The 22,885-nt window shown below is 39.3% G+C and overlaps 1 protein-coding gene across 3 annotated transcripts in view; it reads left to right on the top strand.

Annotated features, from left to right (window-relative positions):
* The window catches only part of ASB5 (ankyrin repeat and SOCS box containing 5), a 48,874-nt gene extending 27,414 nt beyond the window's left edge, over window positions 1-21,460 (top strand). For 2 of the 3 annotated variants that reach the window (XM_003133324.7, XM_084999921.1), the window contains exons 2-7: window positions 9,894-9,973; window positions 12,906-13,013; window positions 14,246-14,396; window positions 14,559-14,693; window positions 17,542-17,733; window positions 18,983-21,460. In XM_003133324.7, coding sequence (XP_003133372.3) covers window positions 9,894-9,973; window positions 12,906-13,013; window positions 14,246-14,396; window positions 14,559-14,693; window positions 17,542-17,733; window positions 18,983-19,110 — 794 coding nt within the window. In that variant the 3' untranslated portion in view covers window positions 19,111-21,460. Of the gene's footprint in view, window positions 1-4,830; window positions 5,137-9,893; window positions 9,974-12,905; window positions 13,014-14,245; window positions 14,397-14,558; window positions 14,694-17,541; window positions 17,734-18,982 lie in introns of those variants that run through there. The other variant, XM_013984006.3, reaches the window with a different exon arrangement.
* Window positions 21,461-22,885: the final 1,425 nt, after the last annotated feature.

Here is a 22,885-nt window from a genome sequence, read left to right as displayed (position 1 = left end):
CTGCCTAAGGAAATTCTGTTTAAAACAGAATTACTGAGTATAAATTTTAGTAGAACATCAATATGGTCGATAGTAGACTTAAAGATTAGAAATGCAGATTTAGGGAGAAAACTGACCTCTTACTCCTCCTAAAGTGTAAGAATTGGATTTACTGTGTAATGGTTCGGGTCTGATGAATATTTCTTAGGAATTATTATAAGTCTTTAAAACATGCAAAGATTGTTTTAAAATAGAATAAAATACTAGTATTTTGTTCAAAGGCTGAGAGCAACTTGATTCTTCGCCCCACCCAGAACCTGACATACATTTGCTTTTAATTATTTTCTAACAATACTATTATCAGGAGAGATTGAGAACTGACTAGCACAGACTACAAAGAAGACAGTTAAACAATTCAGCAAGTGTTCATTGAGTGCTTACTATGTTCTGAGTGCTGTGCTAGCCGAAAGGAAGCAGTAATTACCAGTCTCATCATTCTTGGGGGGTCTTTAAAGTCCGGGATGAAAACATGTAATTACTGTAGAATGAAACTCATTCTGCCATTTCCTCCATGAAGAGTCAGTCACCTAAGTATGCACTTGACTAGGTGTTATGAGCAATGTGACGCAATTGGATGAGGTGGCAAAAAAATTAAAAATAAGTAAATTAACTCACCTGGATGAGTCTCACCCATCTTCACTGATGATAGACCCCAGGGGAAGTCGAGAATAAGCCATAAAATTATGAGAAAAATCTAGTTTTGTGCAAACAAAATAGTTTCACACAATCTTCTTTGGCATAGATTAAATATATTAAAATATAATGAGAATATAATGCTTCAATTATAAAAAAGAAAACATCTTGGCAAACTTTCATTGGATTTAACTTCAGTTTTTTACAGCACTGTTAATGAGATTGTGAATAGGCTCAGTCTTGCTAGAGGCAATTTGATGACATATATCAAAATTTTAAGAATTTACCCTAAGATAGACACATTCACAAAGATAAGAAATACTGTTGGGAGTTCCCACTGAGGTGAAATGGGTTAAGAATCTGACTGCAGCGATTCAGGTCACTGCCAAGGCAAGGGTTTGGTCCCCAGCCCAGGGGGTTAAAGGGTCCGGTGTTGCAGCAGTATACCTGTACAATGACACATAATTCTACAGTATTTTAAATGACTAATTTATAATGTATATGCCATTTAAAATACTGTAGAAGTCTATTTTGTGAAATGGAATGATGATCATGTGATATCTATAAATGAAAACAAAAGGTTAAATGCAGTATGAATAGATGGTTGCATCTTGATTAAAAAATGTGTATTTAGAAAAAAGTTGGGAAGGATATACAACAAATGTTTGTAATGGTTATATGTGGAAATGAGCATTATGATTTTTTTATGTGTTTTGTAATTTATTGATTGTCATACCTAATGTACCACTTTCATAATCAGGTAAGACTACAGCAATTGTTGTTGTATTGCTATATTGTTGCTACTATTTCAAACATATATTAGAGGCTGGTTGTAGGAAAACCATCAAGGAAGGTAGAGTCCGAATTTGATTCAGGTGGACACAGACCATACTTGATTCATCTTTGCGTCTCTCCAGCATCCAGAAGGGTCAAAACTGCCTGATAGATAGATCACCATAAATGAGTATGAAGCACAAGATTATTGCTTCAGGAAGTACTCTAAGGGTCCACCAATGGGGAAGGCAAGAGGCCTTTTACAGCTTAAGAAACCAATGGACTAAGGAGTTTTAGCACCCAACTCTAACGTGTCTCTACAACTCATGTGACTCTGCACATTTATCCATCAGTAGTAATTATGATGCAGCAGGTACTGGGGATATAGCAATGAGCAAACAACAGCAGGTCCTACTTTCTAAGATCTTACATTCCAGCAGGCACAAGTGCTCTGAGGAAAAATAGAGCAGGGCAGCAAGAGAGAATGAGCAATGGGGAGGGACTGGGAGGGCATTTTCATGTAAAGGCATCATGGAAGGGCTCTCCCACAAGGCAGTTCCAGGGCAGAACAGAAGTCAGAGAGGAAGCTGTGTGTGTTTCTCAGAAAGAAGCCCCACAGGCAGAGTGGACAGAACATAAAGGGTGTGTTCATTTGAGGAAAAGCAAGGGATCAGTGCGGCTGAACTGGGGCCTTAGAGGGAGGAGAGAGGCAGAACCTGGGCTCAAAGGAGAGGCTAGAGGCCCTTGCAGTCATAAGTTCTTTGGATTTTACTGGAGGGAAGCCACTGGAGACTTTCTGACTTTTAGTCTCCTTCTGCCTCCTGGGCTTAGGACAAAGTGTTTGAAGGGCTTGGTCAGAAGCACACAGAGCAGTCAGGTGGATTTGCAATAAGTCTGGTGAGCATAATGGCAGCTTGGACAAGGGTGGAGGTGATGAGATAATAGTCGAAGTCTGGATTATATTTGAATGGTCAAGGCAGGACTTCCTGGTGTTTGCCCGTGGGGTGTGAGAAATAGAGAGAAATTCAAGATGACGCAAAAGTTTTGGCCTTGAAGCACCTGGACAATGGAGTTGCCACTTACTAATGGGGAGAAGATCTGGGAAAGTCACAACAAGAATTCAGTTTGGGGCAAGTTAGGTTGAATTGTCTATTTAGTTATCTCCAAGCAGAGAAACAAAGAACCAGGTGGAAACACGTCTTAGAAGAGAGAGCTGGTCTGGAGATACAAATTTGGGGTAATCAACATGTGAGTGATATTTCTATCAGTGGGACTAGAGGAGATCCCCCCAGGAGTGAGTACAGAGGGATGCCAGGACTGAGCTTTGAATGAGGATCCATGAAAAATAAAAGACTAAACAGAAGTGCCTAGTCCAATAATAATTGCCTTCCTGTGAAGAAGCACAGGGAACAGTCAATGTATATGAAATGTCCTTGAAAACTGTTGCGCTTAAATCTAAGATCATATTGTTAGTGCCAGGTGACAAGGGATCAGTAACACTGTTTGAACCAATACAGAAGGCAAAAACAAACAAAAAAAACAAACTGGTTCCGAAAGGTGATGAGTTTGCTGGAAATGTATTTAGGAATCCCTGCTGTGGCACATCAGGTTAAGGATCCATTGTTGTCTCTGCAGGGGCCCAGGTTGCTGCTAAAGCATGGGTTTGATCCCCAGTCCAGCACCATGGGTTAAAGATCTGACGTTGCCCAGCTGTGGCGTAGGTTGCAGATGTGGCTCAGATTTGATCCCTGACCTGGGAACTTCCATATTCCTCAGGTGCGGCCAAAAAAAGAAGAAAAGAGAGAAAAAGAAATGTATTAAGATGCCAGCAAAATATCTAGGTGAATGTCTGGAAGTAAATTTTATAATGTGTTGCTAAAATTTGTAGGAGAGGCCAGGTAAGAGCTAACAGATTGGAGTGCCATCCATATGGATGTGATAATTGTTTTTAATTTTGACCATTCCCTCCCTATCCATTTATATCTCCTATAGAGATATAGGTTAAGAGGAATAAGATGTGTTAAAGCTTCGTAATCTTAAATAAGTTAAATTATTCTATCTCCTGTTTAGAAGATGTAGTAAAAAGCTTGTGGGGCAGACATACAGGGATACTTGTTTAAGATGGAATTTGGATTGTACTGTTATGTTTCAAATGTGTTTAGTACTATGCTAAGTACTTTCACATTCACGATAATCCTATGTGGGAGCTAGAATTATCCTTCCCTTTACAGTTGAGAAGACTGAGGTTCAAGAAATTAAATAACTGCCAAAGTTCCCATAACTAGTGGAGTCCTGCAGGTTCTGTCCACAGTGATCAGTAACGGGTAATGGGGACAACTGAATCATTGCCACCAAGAGCAGCACTAGCTTCTGAAAATGGTCTTAAATTCTCTTTCTCTCCTGATTTTGGATATACATGGGGGAACCACTCTCTTCACTTTGTTGAAAATTTAGTCTTTTTTCTTGAGATAAACCACAGTGATGTTTTCATGCGTCTGTTATTTCTTTCTGTTCCAGCCCATACACTGTCCTCTTATGAGATGATAGAGGGCACGTAGACTGTGAACAGGAAATCAGTCAGAGTAAGCTGCACATCCATACAAGTCAATATTTTTCCCGCAGTTCCCAAGGTACAGCTCTCTCTGGGGGTTTCAGATCTGGACCCACATTGTGCTCAGGAAATGAAAGACAAGGACATATTCTGAGAGTGGAAAGTCAAGTACAGTTCTCCATCTTTGAAGAGTCTGGTTTTGGCAACACATTACTTCCCTGCTTATCCACCATGTCCTCAAGGATTTATGTGGCCCTATTAACTGGCTGAACAGAAAAGTACCCAGTGGGGGTCAGTCAATGCCTAGTGGGTTTAAAATTATTTTATAAACTTGTGAAAAGGGATGGGTCAGATGTTGTTGAGTCTGAAGCTTATCCACATCTTTGGATCTTCTTTAAGGCAAATAAATATCTATTTAGATATCAGTTGCACATAGAATCTTAGAAAGTGGCTGTGCAAGTTATGGGTTCTGAAGTTCATTGGCTTCATGGTAAATCCACGTCTATTATGAGGAAGACTCCTGATTTGATATTTTACAGCTAAGGGAGCTGTGAAGTGTATTAGCATTTTGTGCTCTGATTCATCTACAAAGATGTCATTGCTTTTCACCTCTCCTTGGAACCCGCTATTTGAGGTAACTGTCAGACTTTCCAGTTTTGAGATCACTGAGAAGTTGTTGTGACTCAAACCCTGAACCTGTTAGGCTTGCTCTCCAGTAAATCTACTTTCCACTTCCATCAGTGGGACTTGGATGGGGAGAAGACAGAGACTTTCTGAAAAAGCAAATAGTTTCACAATAGCTCTGGGCAGAGATCTAACTGTTAATATTTTCATTTCACTGCAGAGCATGTACTGTAAGGAAGAAAAAAAAAAAAGAGTTCGGAACAGCCAATTGCTCAAAGAGCAGTGAGCACTAAGAAAAGGCAATTTTGAAAAGGGATCTGATTTTCAAAAAGCTGTTTTTCTTTCGGGAAGTGAAAGGTCATGTTACAAGGAGCTCAGAGCTCTGTAAAATGGCCGAGTAGAGCTAGCGCATGACAAGCAATTTTTTTTCTTTTTGATGCTGATCAAAAAAGATATGAGTCGGCTTTACTCCACCAGTGGCTGGCTTGAAGTGCCGTGGGGAGACGGTGATTTAGGTATGGTACTGACCCCTACCAATCTGTAAATCTGTACGGACATGACTGTTTTTGCTCTGCTAATGGGATGTTTATAGAACAGGGCAGACGCTCCCCGGGTAAATTATATACCAGATGCCTGGGAACCAGTGTGGTATCTAAATATAGTCAGTCACCTCCTGTGTAGCTGTAGAGAGCCCATATAGTAGGCATTCGACTAGCCTGGTGAAAGTCAGAGATATTTTGCAAAACAATTTTCACACTGAATAATTCATCCTGAGGAGTTAGATTGAACTTTTTAAAAAAACCTAGATACCCCATTAAAGCCTAACAAGGTTGTAAAATTACTGAATTACTGCAAATGAAGATTATTTGTCTTTGGTTCAGTCTTGAGAAAACTTATAAATCTTTCTCATATAAAACATATCCATACTGGGAGGTAAGGTATTTAATTTTGAACGCATTCAAATAGAAATTCGCAGTTGCAAAATTTCAGATTTTGAAAGGGAGCAACGGGGAGGGCTGAAGATTTAATTCAAAACAGAAACTGGAGCATGATGTATCCTTTGATTCTCACATGTTAGCAGATTAATTTTAGAAATTCATTTACGAAATTATAAGGAAGCAAATGAGGTGGGGTTGCTTGAAAGTTAAGTAAGCAGAATTCAAAACAAAAAGCTTTTTTTTTCTTGTTGACTAGTGAGGATGTACTATAAATTACTCCTTAATGGACTGATATGATTGTTTCTTATAGCCTACTCAGGAAAAGAATACAGTAGCAGTGTCGATTGTTGGTTTAAAAACATGTATAAATCATTCAATTGCTTTATATGGTTTATTTAATCAAGTTGATAGCACTGAAAATCATTCTGGTCAATGATGCTGTTATTTATGGCTTGAGTTTCCCTAGTTTTGGAAAAGATGGATTTCTCTACTTTGGTACTTCCCCTAAAATTCCTATTAAAATCTCCCATTTATCAGTTCATATTTAACAGAGATTGCTAGGTACTATTTCTTGTGCACTGACTGAGTAAGCTCATTTCTAATTCGCCCTCCCCCCCGCCCCCCGCCCTCAATCCTGTCTCATCAGTAGTGCTTTTCCTATCTTTTGAGCAAATGGACCCACAGTGATGTCAGATACTTCCTGAGGACCAGGGTTCAAAGCTGGGTGGCAAAGCCAGGCCTGCCTGGCCCCCAGGTCTTTTTCCTCCGAGAGCTCCTGGGCTCCAAACCACATCTCATTTCTCACTTCCTCCTGGTCTCCATTTCCTTCTCCTCCCCTCCTGCTCCAGCCTCCTGTTCTTTAAGGCACAAGAGGCAGCAGGAGTCCCCTGCAGGGGCAGAGCTGAATTCACCCCAGGAAATGACAGGGCAGCTGCTCTTAGGGAGCCCTCGTCCAACACCACATATTCTCCGTGGTTTCCTCACTGACCCTCAGCCATGCTTTCCTGCAGATTGCTGTGACATTTAACTCCCTTTTCATGCCAGTGGTGGTTCTATTAATAGAAATAATAGCAAATGCACATAGGAAAATCTTGCTTCAGCTTTTTTTTTTTCCCCTCACCATAATGGACTTAAGCCTTGGTGATAAAGAAAATGACAGTGGAGACAGAAAACTATGTGACAGTTTTAAGGGAGAAGAAGGGGGTTGGTGATATGGGTGGTAGATTTGAGTATTTACATTTCTTTATTTGGGCCCTGGTGTAGCCTATTTTCTAAACGACCCTTTTCCTTTCTTTCCTCTTTTTTTTTCTTTCTTTTGTGAACACCGGCCAGCAATGCTGAAATTGTTCAGAAGACTATTGCTGTTGTTTCCATGGACAAATTGTATGCAAAACAGGAATATCTAGTATTCCTCAGCTGCAAATGTTGTTAGTTTTGCTGCCCCTTAAATGTTTTCATAATGTTCTAGAAAGAAATGAGTCCAAAATGAATCCTAAAGGCCATCTCTGTAGATATTTCTCAATCTCAACATCTGGCTAATTGCCACATTAGCTAGTGACAGTAGAAGAACAGGCAGTGATAGTTAACTGAGAGCATGTAATTCAACATACAGCTTGGAGAGAAATTAGGGTAATGAAATTTATTAACCTATTATACAGGAGGGGACACAGGATCATTATAAATATTATAAATGAATATTTAAATTCAAACACATATTTTAAGCATCGATTATTTAAAACTGTACTAATTTACCACTGCTCTGCTGATTAAACTGAATATAGTGGTTTCATACATGCAGTCTGTTTGGAAAGTTAATATTGTAATTTTCTTGTTTAAATAGTCTCGGCAAACACTGATAGATGTTCCAAGGTTCCCCGGAGTTTCACTCTGCAATCAAGTTGTTTATTTTAATGATAAAACAGATGTATATATATATATATATATATTTTTTTTTTTTTTTGGTCTTGTTTTGTCTTTTCTAGGGCCGCACCCACGGCATATGGAAGTTCTCAGGCTAGGGGCTAATCGGAGCTGTAGCCGCCAGCCTACACCACAGCCACAGCAACGTGGGATCTGAGCCGCGTCTGCGACCTACACCACAGCTCACGGCAGTGCCGTATCCTCAACCCACTGAGCAAGGCCAGGGATCGAACCTGCAACCTCACGGTTCCAAGTCGAATTCGTTAACCACTGAGCCACGACGGGAACTCTGTGTATGATTTTTAAAGCACTGGATTTTATCTTAGAAGGTGGAATTCGAAACATAGTTATTCCCCAAAAGAATATCATCTGTGATGGTGACTCTTGCATTTTTGTATTTAGAGAGAACATAATGTTTCAGTTTCTTATAAATTAGTATTTTGCCACCAAATTTTGTTCTATCAACAAATATTTATTGGGGTGCATTAATTCAGTTCTGCTTTTAATATAATGTAGGAGTGTTGCATCCTGGAAAAAATACACAAACTAGCAACAGTAACTCTGTTTGGTTGAGAGCACAAAAAATTGGATATTGGGCTTACTAATTCTTTGGGTAAGCAGGAAATAATGCTAGATGGAAAGGCAAAACAATGACAGTGCAGTTGTAACGAGAAGCATCAGCTCTGGAGTTAGACTGTGTGACACTCTTTAGATGTTTTCATTTCTTCTACAGCTCCCATGTCTTCAACTTTAATAGAAATAATAATGATGTATACCTCAAAGAGTTGTGAGAATTAAATGAAATTCATACCCAGTGCTTAGACCAGAATCATACACATAGTAATAAACACTATTCAACATCAGCTGCAATTTCTATTGCTGGAAAATCATCAGGAAGGAGGAGAAAGACTTGCATTTTCAATCAAACCCCATTATATCACTGGAGGTAAAAAGACTGATGATTGGCAGTTGACCTCTGCCTTCTGTACCAGGCTCGCTTGGTCATTTCATTGAACTTGTGATATGTGTCCCACATTTTATGTAGTGGAACTGTTTGGACCGCACTTGTGACAAAGTTATAATGTAAGACCATTGTACAGAAGCATAGATACACATGTGGGCTTTTGCAAAGGTACAAAAATAAGAAGAATGAGCTGTTTTCTAAAAGTTCAACACCCTACTATGTTTCCAGTCATTTTTCTGACCTGTTTAAACAAGCTTTAGACATGCTTTTCATGAAATTTATCTTTCTGACAACAGCTACAGGACTTATCAGGACTGATCAGCAGTTTGTTTACAAAAATTATCTATATTTATTGCATCCTATGGATCTGAAAAAGACAGAAGAGGTACTAGACAGGGAAACAGATATTAGCAAACAATCACATTACCTTGGGAAGATTTTCTGTCTCGTCAGCATTGCTTTTAATTTATCAGCCAATGATACCCTGTAAATAGATAACATTTCTGATTCACATAATCTGCTTATTTAATCACCCCTACATGATCTCCATTAAGTAAAACCAATAGTGCTGGTCCAGTTTACAAGGAGATCACTGTGCACCAACCCAGTATCTTATAAAGTCACCTAGATGGACCATAGCGGGGGAAGGATGGGGAGGGTGGGTGTACCTCTGGGTGCTGAGAGAGATTTGGGAGAGAAGGGAAAGGGGACTTCCATGTGGGAGGGCACTGGTTTTTCTAATGCAAGGGGTGCAAAAGAGGGGGACATTGGGGATGTGACAGGTCAGTGCTTTATCCACCAGGGCACGGGATTGGGGAGCTCCATCCCTGACCACTGGAAGGGGGAGAATCAGTGACCCCCCCCCCCCCAAGCCATTTCAGACACAGCTGAGAGCCTGCCCCTCCCAACTTGTGACACCCCCCTTTCTAGAACCCACCCTGTTTGTCCCATGTTTCAGACAAAAGTGGGGCTCAGATCCTAGGAACAGTTGAAGCCCCCTCACACCTCTGGATGGGGCAACTGGGATTCAGAGAGCAGGGGGAGCAGGTTTCAGGGGCGGAGAGATGAGTGGTCCAGCTGATGTTTCTGCTCATGGTGTAAAAAAAGGGTTTTCTGGGGTCTCCCTGAAAGACCATGAAACCAAGGAGGGGTTTTTTGGGCAGATATAGTGACTTTAATCCTCCTCTTCTTTGGAGAACAATTCAGAAGGTGCAGTGGGTCTGCGACAGGCTAATTCCAGAATAGGCACTTTCCCTCTGGATCTGAAAACTGCCAATCTGGACCCTTGGGATATGCATCAAATTTCCTGGGATATGGTGAAGTGTCTTGGTTACCTTGCTGAACAGTATACCTGAATAGTGTCTATTTCCCAGGAGTTGACTGAATTGATTAATTGAGTCAGGGTTTACTCTGACTCACAGATTTTTTTGTTTTCTTTCTTTTCTGGCAGGTTCCTGGGCAGATCGATCACCACTCCATGAAGCGGCAAGTCAAGGTCGTCTTCTTGCTTTAAGAACATTATTATCACAGGTAAAATATAACATATAGTTGAAAATATGCCCCCGGTCCCATGAACATAGAACATTCATGATCAAAGGTAATCAAAGCAAAAATAATAATAAATTTTCACTAGTCTTAATAATAATATTTGTCTTAATTAAATAATTTTACTAGTCTTTTTATTTTAACTCATATTAATCAGTTAAGTCCACAGTTTCTCATTTATCTTTGAAATTCTTTTTAAATATTTCATCATGGTCTTATGTCTTAGTATTTGAAATTTCTCACACAGTATATTTGTTCCCTAATAGACCTATTTAAGCAAGAAGTAATGGGACACATATATTGTTCATTATGCATTTTAACTATGTAACTTAGTACAATGTGTGCAACTAATTGTAGGCTTAGTTCAGTCACAAAATATCCAAGAAGAGGCATTAGGACCAGATGCCTAAACAGTCTTTTCTACATGATGGTAATCTGCCTTATGTTATGGGGACTTGCCTACAAAAACCACAGAGCAATCATTTCTATACTTGTCTGCTCATCAGACTCACCAGAGGAAAAATGAAAAACACAGATTCCTTACTGGAGTAGAAAGGACTCTGGCGTGGCCACCGTGATTTAAATGCACACCCAGATCCGGAGGTCCAGCCAGGTGCTTCCCAGCCTCAGGGAGACAAGTTTTCTCCGATGATTCCAGGAAGGAAGGGTTGTTGCCCACTCTAAGTCCCTGTCTGGGACTCAGGGGACCTTTTTCTCTCCTGGGATGTGAGGATGTGATGTGGGGATGTAGGACAAGACACTTGGGGGATCTTCTGGTTCTGTGATCACCATGGGACCATGTTGTTTGCTCAACATTCAATGAAAAATAAAATGAAAACTGCAAAAACATCACTAACTTCTAAAGGGTAATCTCCCTGTAAGGGTCAGGCAGTTCTTGGAGCGTCATCTGAGGCTATTTCTCATCACGCGGCCCATGTCCTGGACAGGCCAGGTGAGAGGAGTCAAAGGCTGCCCTGAGCACTTGGGAGACAGGATCCTGACCTTCTCAGAGGCTTCTGTCACTGGTCACTCTAGGGGCAGCCACTGGGAGTTAAGTCTGGTTGTGGGCTAGACAGTTTGAAACCTCTGAAAGGACAATTTAAGGGATCTTAAAAATTGCCATTCGACCAACTATAATGGAATAAAAATTAAAAATCATTATATATTAAAAAAAATTGCCATTTGCCAGTGACAAAGATTTGGAGTGATTACTTTCTTCATTTTAAGATTCTTCTCATCCATTCTGGTATTGCAGACCATAGCGATATGCTATGGAATTTGGCCACAAAAATCTTCCTATTATCGTGCTTGGCATGACTGTCAAAAGACCATGACTTACCAAAAATAGCAAGAAGGCAAACACTCTCATATCCTGCCACATTTAATGATTTCAGTCTGATATCATTAGTTTAATGGGAATAAAATGTTTAAAGTGTTTACTTACTATTGATTGAATAATAAAATAAAATAAAACATTTTCTATATGCTGGGCATTGTAATCATCATCACCTCATTTAACCCACATGATAACCCTAAAATTTATGCATTCGAGTAGTTGTCCAAATTAAAATAGTTATCGCATTACGGAGTTTCAAACCCAGTTCTAGCTCCATAATCAGAGCTCTTAACTATTAGCATGTCGCCTAGTTGATGGGGCTCAGAGCAGGCTTTCCCCAAACGTGCCGTATTGATTATTTTGAATTAAAGTTGCTTGAGAAATAACTAGTATAAGAAACAACACCCTCCTTCACCCTCCTGAAACAGGAAGCAGATCTCCAGTGGGAAAGTGTCCTCCTTGTACTGGGCAGGGGGAGGGAATGGTGGGCATGCTTATCATCACCAGACATGGGGAATTCGGGGCCGAGGAAACTGTTAACAAACTTTACTTTCATTAATTTGCTACTCCAAGCCCCCAACCCTTTGTTTTGTCAAATCTTCACAAATAATTATTTGTCTGTAATAGTATATAAACGGCCTTCTTCAGTCAGCTTCTCAGGTCCTATACCTATGGGGCCGCCATATGTATGAAATTAAACTTGATTGTATTCTGTTAATCAGTCTCATGTCAATTTGATTATTAGACCAGGCAAAGAACCTAGAAGAGTAGAAAAAAAATTTTATTCCTTTACATAGTCATACCTATTTTTTGCAGGGGGCAGGTCATGCCTTCAACACACAGAAGTTCTCAGACATTGGATTGAATCTGAGCCACAGCAGTGACAACCCCCAATCCTTAACTGCTAGGCCACCGGGACTCATAGTCATACCTATTTAGTGACAGAAATTCACAAAGCAGGGAGTTCCCGTTGTGGCTCAATGGTGACTAGCCCGACTAGTATCCATGAGGATGTGGGTTCGATCCCTGGCCTTGCTCAGGGGGTTAAAGGATCTGGCTTTGCCATGAGCTGTGGTGTAGGCTGGCAGCTGTAACTCCAATTTGACCTCTAGCCTGAGAACTTCCATATGCCGCTGGTGCAGCCCTCGCAAAAAAAAATAAAATAAAATAAAATAAAATTCACAAAGCAGTTTACTACAATTTAGAGTATTTTTCCCCAGTCTGGGCTGACTTGTAATTTCATATCCTCAATCAAAACAAGTGATCCAGCCTATAAACAGACTTTAGTTCTAAAAAACAGAAGACAAAGTAACAACAATAGCAACCAAAACAATTCATAAAGACCAAAAAAACAAAGTTAAGAAGGCAGAATTTAAAGAGATCTGTTGGATAGACTACTTGAGACAGTATCGGGTATAGATATGATGGTGTTACAACAGTGGGGCTGACAACTGGCTGTTCTTGCTCAACTCAAACCTGATTTGCTTGAGATTCTCTGATCTTTTATATTACTCCCTAATGACAATTACAGAGAGAATTTAATGACTTTCTGCTCACGTTTCAAAATTATGTCACATTTAGGGTTATAATGTCAATGCAGTAACCATAGACCATGTCACCCCATTACATGAAGCCTGCCTTGGAGATCACGTGGCCTGTGCCAGAACGCTTCTGCAAGCTGGAGCTAACGTAAGTACCTTTGAAAAGTGTGAACCACTCTACATTGACTAAGAGAATCAAGCCAAATTCTCATTTTGCTTCTCTTGCCTTCTTAGTAGCTTTCAAAAATAAGAAAACAAAAATAAAGCTCTCAAATCCCTCCATAGAACTCCAAGAAGGATTTCCAATTATTGCCAAAAAAAAAAAACCCCAAAATACAAAATAGGTAGCAAGCTGCATAATACGGAGTATTCTTCAGGCTTTTTCCTGATGTCCTGATTCTAAATGGCAATAGATGAAGATCTTTATGCCTGTAATATTTTAATGTTTTCATCTTTTGGATTACTTTTTTAGATAAATTCTCAGTAATAGAATTTCTTTTCAAACTGCCACCAGCAAAATAGCTTCATCACAGCTGCCATCACTATTATGTTTGTACCGTTTCCTTTCTAATTGTGATACCTCTAATCGTTGAATTTGTTTCTGTGTATCTGATTCTTGACTCTTAAGCTTTTTTTTTTTTTTTTTTTTTTTTTTTTTCCATGATTTTCACTCGTTGCCTGCCCACTCCTGTGGATTATCTACCGCATCTGATTTCTATTTATCCCTTGAAGTTTTCTAGTTTTGCTTACTAATGTGTGAGCTAAGTATACTTTGTATAAGCAGTGAGGGCCTGCTTTATAGCACAGGGAACACTATTCAGTCTTTTGGGATAGAAGATGATGGAAGATAATATGAGGAAAAAAATATATAAATATATGTGTGTGTGTGTGACTGGGTTATTATGTTATACAGCAGAAATTGACAGAAATTGTAAATCAACTACACTTTAATAATTTTTTTGTTGTTGTTGTTTTTGTTTTCGTTTTTTAGGGCCGCACCCACAGCATATGGAAGTTCCCAGGCTAGGGGGTGAATCTGAGCTACTGCTGCTGACCTGTGCCACAGCCACAGCAATGCAGGATTCAAGTCGCGTCTGCGACCTACACCACAGCTCACAGTAATGCCGGATCTTTAACCCACTGAGCAAGACCAGGGATAGAACCTGCAACCTCATGGTTCCTAGTCAGATTCATTTCCGTTGCGCCATGACGGAAAGTCTCTAATAAAATTTTTTTAAATAATTAATGGCATAAATATATGTATATATATTTATGGGCCCACCCAATGATCTGTCTGCAGATCCTGTAACTTTTTAATGCCTCATGGTGAACGATGTGTGATTCTGTGACTCTCATTCTCAGCGCTCTGGTTTGGTTTAGGTAAATGCAATCACCATAGACGGTGTGACCCCGTTATTCAATGCATGCTCACGAGGCAGCAGAAGCTGCACAGAACTGCTTCTAGAATACGGCGCCAAACCCCAGCTGGAGTCCTGTCTTCCTTCTCCTACACATGAGGCCGCCAGCAAAGGTACCCGTGACAGGACAAGTGACAAGGGGAGAGTTCCTTCAGCATTAGGCAGGACCTGATTATAGTGACTAACAGGGAAGGGGATGCCTAAGGGAAGGTCCTGGGGGTGGGGGAGAATGAGTATTAAGGAAACACAAACTCACCTCCCCTTTGTATTGGCAGGTCACCACGAGTGTCTAGAAATACTGATATCCTGGGGCATAGACGTTGACCAAGACATTCCTCATCTGGGAACTCCTCTGTATGTGGCTTGTATGTCCCAGCAGTTCCATTGCATCCGGAAGCTTCTTTACGCTGGTAATTTCCTTTAAACATCTTCCATTCTATCCGTGCACACACATTTTTCAGCTCCATATTTATTTCTCTAAATAAGCCTCTTTAAAAATTGTATCTCATGGCTAAAAAATGTTCTTATTCTAAGCTTTCTCACATATAACTTAAAAAAAAAAACATAAAAAGGACCTCATTTATGGTAACTCCACTTCACCTCAAAACTCCAAAAGCCCTACTTATCAAAGATTATAAAATCAAAACCCTCAAGGTTGGATATAATGGTGCCACATATCTCTGTGAACAAACCCATCAAAAGAAATTTTAGGGATTTTAACTGCTGAGATGTAAGTTATAACCGCTAAAGATATAAGCAGTTATATCTTTTTCACACCATAAGAATTTCCCAGACTTTGTAATCTCTGACCTGCCTGCCTTTCACCCACTTGAAACAAGCCAGTTCCTCAAGGTTTTGCTTCTGCCCCTGAGAAACTCTCCTCATCTTTTGAGACCATAGTGTCTCCCACCAGAGGACCAGGAGCCCTTCTAGGATATGGATTATGTCTTTTTTCCCCTCATCTTTTCTCCAGCACAGTGCTTCTCATGTGGTAGTTGCTTAAAATATACATGAAAGGAGTAAGTGGATTTCTATGCTTTTTATTGTGAATGCCACTCATTTGGCCTCTGATACTGACATGTATTTTTAGTAATCCCTTTATGCGTAACTCACATCATCTTGGCTCAATGATAAACTTCAAGCAGTGTCTGCCTCGACTCTTTTCCCCCATTACATCTAGTAAGAGTCTTACATGTGAGTTCTGCTAATAACAGCTGACAGATTGTTATTTCCTGGCTATGTTCTCCCATAAATTTGTATAATTGGAAGAGTTTATTCTTTATCACCTTTCTTTACTTGGCTAGCAATATTATTCCTTTCCAAATATTTTATATTGGGTAAAAAAAATTTGAAAAAGTATTCTTAGTAATTATGCATTGATTGTTATTCTCAGGCTCTGTTCTCCCACAACGTTGATACAACCAATAGAGTTTTATGCTTTCTCTATGGAGATCTTGTTATGGAAAGTAATTTTTCCACTAAACGTTTTATATTTGATTTAAAATATTGAAAACAATTACATTTATGGAAACTTGCAAGCAGCAGGAGGGCCATAAAGGGACTCTTAAAATGGACTGCTTCTTATAAACACTGTTAGTTTTACTGAGGTATCAGAAAGCGGAGTTGAAAAGGACTTAATGGATTTTTATTAATAGACATTTCTTGGTGTTGTAACTATTTATGTATTGGAAAATAGGATTCTTATTCTTTATAATATTAAACAGTATGTATTCATTGCACATGCATCAGATGACCACCAAGTGCCAGGGGCCTGCCCTGGGATAAAATAACTACATAATAGGTAATTTAACATGTAAGTTTTTCTTTTTAATATAAGAATTTTTAAAAACTTTTTGCATGCAGAAATATAATTTGCCTTTCCATTTAAGGGGCTCAGTACCTTTATATATTTATTGAATTAAACTACATGAGTGGGGGAGTTCCCGTTGTGGCTCAGCAGGTTATGAACCTCACTAGTATTCATGAGGATGTAGGTTCAATCCCTGGCCTCACTGGTTGGGTTAAGGATCCCGAGTGGCCATGAGCTGTGATGTAGATTGCAGATGCAGCTTGGATATGGCATTGCTGTGGCTGTTGCTGTAGCGTAGGCCGGCAGCTGTACCTCTGATTCAACCCCTAGCCTGGGAACTTCCATGTACCGCAGGTGAGGCCCTGAAAAGCAATACACAAACAAACAAACTACATGAGTAAGAAGAGGAAAATCTATATACACTTTACCTAAAGAGCTCAAGTATCTCGATTCATGAGTTGTCCAAAAAAACCAAAGAGCTCTATTGCCTTAAAATAAATGAAAGGAATGAGAACAACACACTCATGAATAATCCTAAGAATGATCCATTGTGATGAAAATGCTTATGAGTCCACCTCATTGTGTACTTATTAATACATTTTGTGATTACTTTGGGAACTGTTGAAAATGGTTTTTTATGTAGTTTTGTTTGTTTGTTTTTGTCTTCTGTCTTTTGACTTTTTAGGGCGCACCCGTGGCATACAGAGGTTCCCAGGCTAGGGGTTTAATTGGAGCTGTAGCCTCCAGCCTACACCACAGCCACAGAAACCTAGGATCCGAGCAGAATCTGCGACCTACACCACAGCTCACAGCAACGCTGGATCCCCAACCCACTGAGCGAGGCCAGGGATCGAACCTGCAACCTCATAGTTCCCAGTCTGATTCATTTCTGCTGCACCACGACAGGAACTCCTTTATGTAATTTTTATTAAAGAATAGTTATTTACAGTGTTGTGTCCATTTCTGCTGTACAGCAGAGTGACCAAGTCATACCTATATATACTTTCTTTTTCTTATATTATCATCCATCATTGATCTATCCCAAGAGGCTGGAAATAGTTCCCTGTGCTGTAGTAGGACCTCATTGCTTATCCATTCTTAATGTCATCCCCTAACCCCAAAATCCCAGTCCATCCCACTCTCTCCCCTCTAAAATGTTTTAATGTATTTTTTTCATTATGAGATCTTTCAAGCATAGAGAAAAATATTAGAGACTCTAACAAAAGTGTACAGTCTCCATCCAGATGTACCATGTTCCAAGATTTATATAAGCATATGTATGGATGAAGCGTATGTATGAAATATGCAGTGTTTATATATATTATTTATAAAGAGATAACCCATTACAGAAAGAGTTGTGGTCCTCTTTGTGGCTGACAGGCCTGCCTTTCCTTGCTGAGGTCAGTGACTCGACTCACAAATTCTATTCACGCCTTATTTTCACATAGGTGCTGACGTACAAAAAGGCAAATACTGGGATACCCCATTACATGCTGCTGCTCAACAGTCCTGTCCAGAAATTGTTAACTTACTGCTGGAATTTGGAGCAGATATCAATGCCAAAAACACAGAGCTTCTGAGACCCATAGATGTGGCAACCTCTAGCAGTTTGGTGGAAAGATTATTGCTTCAACATGAAGGTAAGAAAAATACAAGAGGGCATTTAAAAAAACTTTATTTTTTTGCCTGAAGTAGGTGAAATTTAAAGACTTTGTTGGTATGTAAAATAATAATGGCATAACATTGGGAATATTTTTTGAAGGAAGATAATTTTTTAACTTAGGTTCCATCTATAAAGAAAATATCACAATCATGCTTTTTTCATCTTGCCTTAATTCCCTATTCTTTTGGTTAAGTTAATTATATTTTTATTGACAATAAATAACATGTAATTCTGTTTAATATTTTTTAATAAATATGGGGAAACATGTCCCAATTTATAAGGGCATGCATCATCTATAACATATTACAGAAATGTAATCATGAAATGTTTTTTTCTAAAACAGATTCTAAAGCCTTATCTAGACACTATAGTAAAATTTGCTGTGGATTAAATAGTAAACCTAATTTGAGACAAATATATTTTTAAGGCCTCTTTTAGTGCATACCACTTCTTGGGGCTTTTGATTTATATCTCCCTCAAAAAGCAGAATTTGTTTTTGAGGCTTTACTTGCAGCAATAATTTCATAAGCCCGAAGATTATCATATTTTAAAGAGGAATTCCAATTGTGGCTTAGCGGGTTAAAAACATGATGTAGTATTCGTGAGGATGCAAGTTTGATCCCTGGCCTCATTCAGTGGGTTAAGGACCTGATGTTGCTTCAAGCTACAGTGTAGGTCACAGATGCAGCTCGGATCTGGAGTTGCCATGGATGTGGCATAGGCCAGCAGCTGCAGTTCTGATATGATCCCTAGCTTAGGAACTTCCATATGCCATAAGTGCAGCCATTAAAAGGAAAAGGAAAATAAAATAAATCAATAAAAAATAATATTTTAAAGAACAGGAATGGAATATATCTCAATTATAATAAAGTCATTAATAAAAGCAATACAGACGCTTATATATAAATTTCCCTAGGATAAGAGTCATGCTGCCTATTCTAGTGCAAAGCACTATCTTCTTTTTTTTTTTTTTTGCTTCCCTGTGGCATATGGAGTTCCTGGGCCAGTGATCAGATCTGAGCCATAGTTGTGGCAACACTGGATCCTTTAACCCACTATGCTGGTCATGGAACCTGGTTCTGGTGCTGCAAAGACACTGCTGATCCCACTATGCCACAGCGAGAACTCCAACACTGTCCTTTTTGTGTGGTTTGATTTCACGTATCCTACAACAGGGAAAACTCCATTTTGATTTTAATTAACAAATACTTTCACGTCTTTTGCAGCCACCCCGAGCTCTCTGTGCCAGCTTTGCCGACTCTGTATCAGAAACTACATAGGAAGAGCAAGATTACACCTTATCCCACAGCTCCAGCTGCCAACATTATTGCAGAATTTCTTACAGTACCGATAAGGCAGTAAAATAATCCAAAAAAATTTGAAAATTAAGCATTTCTATTTCATCCGCATAGTGTATATTTCATATTAAAATATGCTAAAGGTAAGGTCATGAGATATGAGAACATGCAGGGAAGAAGTGAAGTAGCAATTTTAGTTAAAGTGTACTAGTATGTACTGTTATTTTATGCATTTTTACTGTTTGTGGACTACTGTATGTTTAAAATATCTATATATTATTAGCGATTCCCATATATCCCTTTGTTGATTTAGAAAAAAAATGAGGAATTGTCCGTTTTTTAAAGAATGAAACCGAAAAATGTGAACCCTTACCAAAAGTATTCATATATTTTTAAAGGTCTGTGTTCTTCAAATAGCATGTTAACTTCTAAATTTTGGTGACTGTAATTATCTCTGTATTTTGATATTAATATAAAATATAAGTATGGTTTCCTTTACTTCCTTTTAGAAGTAAAGTTGACTCTCATTCAGGGACTCTCATGTTGAAGGTGTACCTGTCATTATAATGATAAATTCCGTAAAGAAAAGACAGAGCTTCCCTGAAGTGACCCCACTGGTCACTTCACCATCTTAAGTAAGTGGACCTATTTCAGAAACTTGTAGGACACCACTACCACCCTCACCCTGAGAAGTCTGGAACATTACACACCTTCTCAAGCTGTTTCAAGACCCCCTTCTTCTCAAGGTCTCCCTTCTGTGCTTTTCCATGTGTCACTCCAGGCTCCCTCCACTTCAGAAACTGCCACTAGCTGGTGATACCTGGGTTGAGGAAAACGAACCTCACATATAGTTGATAAAAAGGCTCCAGTCACACTCCAGGGATCAGGGAAGTCCAAGGCTGTAGAAAATGGAAGATAAAATAGCACCTTGGAGTTCCTGTTGTGGCTCAGCAGGTTAAGGTTCTGATGTTGTCTCTGGGAGGATGTGAGTTCGATCCCTGGCCTCACATGCGTGGGTTAAGGACGCAGCATTGCCATATTGCAGTCAAGGTTGCAAACATGGCTCAGATCTGTCTTTGCTGTGGTGTAGGCTGGCAGCTGTAGCTCCGGTTTGTCCCCTAAGCTGGGAACCTCCATATGCTGCAGGTGTGGCCCTAAAAGAAACAAACAAAAGATGCCTTAACTTATGGGATTTTCAAGGAAAAGGGGGTACCACTTAACAAATGTAGAAACCTTAGGAAATTTACTCTCTCTGTAAACCCTCATCACAGCGTTTCTGATCCTTTTACGCAAAGCAAGTGTTCGGCACTAACTGTATACCAAAGAGAGCTGTACACAAGAAAATATTTGTATAGAGGTGTTCTCTGCAGGGGTTAACTCTCTTCTGCTTAACTATACTTGAGTGCATGTAACACAAAAATGAAAAAACAAAACATGTGCCTTCTTTGTAATTTAGGTTAGATTCGAATCTTTTATGGATTTAGGAATAAGAAAATCAAGATATTTACAACATTGTAAGGTAAAAATATTTTCTTTTTTGGCTCACGTTATTTATTATTTATTTATTTATTTTGGCTGCCCTGCGGCATATGGAATTCAGGCCAGGGATCATATCCTAGCTGGCTTCAGTTGCCTCAGTTGGTACCTATGCTGCTGGTGTGGCAAAGCTGTATCCTTAACCTACTATGCCAGGCTGGAGCTCGAACCTGTGTCTCAGCACTCCAGAGATGCTGCCAATCCCATTGCACCACAGCAGGAACTCCTAGAAGAAAATATTTTGATGAGTTTTATAAATGTATCAAATCTTGATAAAATATTTTGACCACTATTTTGATGAGCCAGGGGCCTATTTTCCTTTTTTCTTAGTTCTCAGCTGACTTCAGAGACCCATGGGAAATAAGCTATTATTGTTTGTAACCTCAGAGTTACTAAGATTGCATTTTCATATATTTAGATTTTGGAAAGTAGAAATAAAGCTGTAGCATGTTTGTTTAAATAATGTCTTCTTTGTTGCTAGAGATTTTTAAATGAGTCTGTTTTCTAAATATTTCCGTCTAGCAAATTTGTGCAATACTCAGAAAAATGTGCATTAAAATTTTTTATTATAGAATAACCCTACTAAATATAACTATGTGTTAAAACTGCTTTTTAGTAAAACAATTTTCTATTAGCATTTTCCCTGCACTAGAGGTCATCATAAGAGTATAAGAGGAATAACAATAAGAGGAGTATATATCAAATATTAAGAAAAATTGACACTTGGAAATTTTTGTATGCTGATACCTTGTATCTTAGCTTCAGTATGATTGTCTTATCAAAGAATTGTTCATATTTAGATATATCATATGTTTGTTAATATATTAAAGTGTGATGTTTATCCCTGGAATAAAGCACTTTCTCCTATTAGTATTTGATTTTTTTCCCCTTTTTTGGCCATACACATGGCATGTAGAAGTTTCTGGGCCAGGGACTGAGCCGCAGTTGCAACCTATGCCACAGCAGGAATTCCCAGTATTGATTTTATAATGGAAGGTAATAGAGAATTTGATTTAATTGCCCTAATTTTCTTTACTACTGGCTTTCAAATCACTGTATCATGGGGAGTAAGAAAGAGTAGAGTAGTGCAGACTGAAAATAATACCTCGAAGCTCTTCTAATCAAAGTCTTTTTATACATGTGTATGAAGGTCCAAGGACAAAATTGCACGAAGACAAAGACAAAGAAAAAAAAAAAAAAGACTGCAGCTATTCCTATACTTGGGCTGGGGGTACCTCCTGATCGACCAATGGGAAAATATAAATTGAAAAGGCACTTGATGCACCTACCCTATAGATCATTGTAGCTCAGCTTGGCCCACCTTAAATGTGCTCAGAACACATACATTAATCTACAGTTGGCTGAAATCATCTAACACAAAGCCTATGTTATGGTAGAATTGACTATCTCATGTAATTTATTGAATACTGTACTAAAAGTGAAAAGCAGAACACTTGTATGAGTCCAGAAAGGGTTGTAAGTGTATCAGTTGTTTCCCTATGTAATTGGGTGGTGGCCCAGGAGCTTCGTCTGCTGCTCAGCATCACGAGAGAACATCAGGTGAGGCTGGGCCCTCAGGGAGGTTAGGAGCTCATGGTGTCAGCATCCCGAACTAGACTAAAGGGCGAAAGACACATTTTCTCGAACCCAGAAAAAGACAGGTTTAGCAACCTACATCTGGCTTTTAAAAAAGAAAAGTTTTGGAAGTTCCCACTGTGGCTCAGAGGTAACAAACCCACCTCATATCCATGAGGACTCAGGTTTGATCCCTGGCCTTGCTCAACAGGTTAAGGATCTAGTGCTGCTGTGAGCTGTTGTGGTGTACATTGCAGACACAGCTTGGATCCCACATTTCTGTGGCTATGGCGTAGGCTAGTGGCTATGGCGTAGGCTAGTGACTACAGCTCTGATTCGACCCCTAGCCTGGGAATTTCCATATGCCACAGGTGTGGCTCCAAAAAGAAAGAAAGAAAAAGTTTGGGTTTTTTTGAGAGGGGGAGGTATGCTGTAGACAAAGGAACTAGTGATACCATCTGTCCACATGTCATTTATGTGCCCAAGGCAGTATTTCCAGTCTGTTCCTTCCCCCATATGGAAAAAACTGACATTTTGGATAGATCAACAACAATTATTGGCTTGGATGGCTATTTGGCTTAAGCAGAAGTTGGTGGGTCTTAGAGGATGACTGTGAGTTATTGTCAACTCAGCCAGGAGGTACCTTCAGCTCCAGCTCCTTTTCCCTTTGAGGTATCTTGACTGGCATACACTGCCACTAGCCCTAACAATTGTTCTGCT

Source organism: Sus scrofa, chromosome 15 (assembly GCF_054392235.1).
Source record: "Sus scrofa isolate SSC_HxYL_T2T_F1_AM1 chromosome 15, Sscrofa_HxYL_maternal_Yorkshire_Landrace_v2.0, whole genome shotgun sequence".
Lineage (NCBI taxonomy): Eukaryota > Metazoa > Chordata > Mammalia > Artiodactyla > Suidae > Sus > Sus scrofa.
This window is presented reverse-complemented; position numbering and strand designations above follow the sequence as displayed.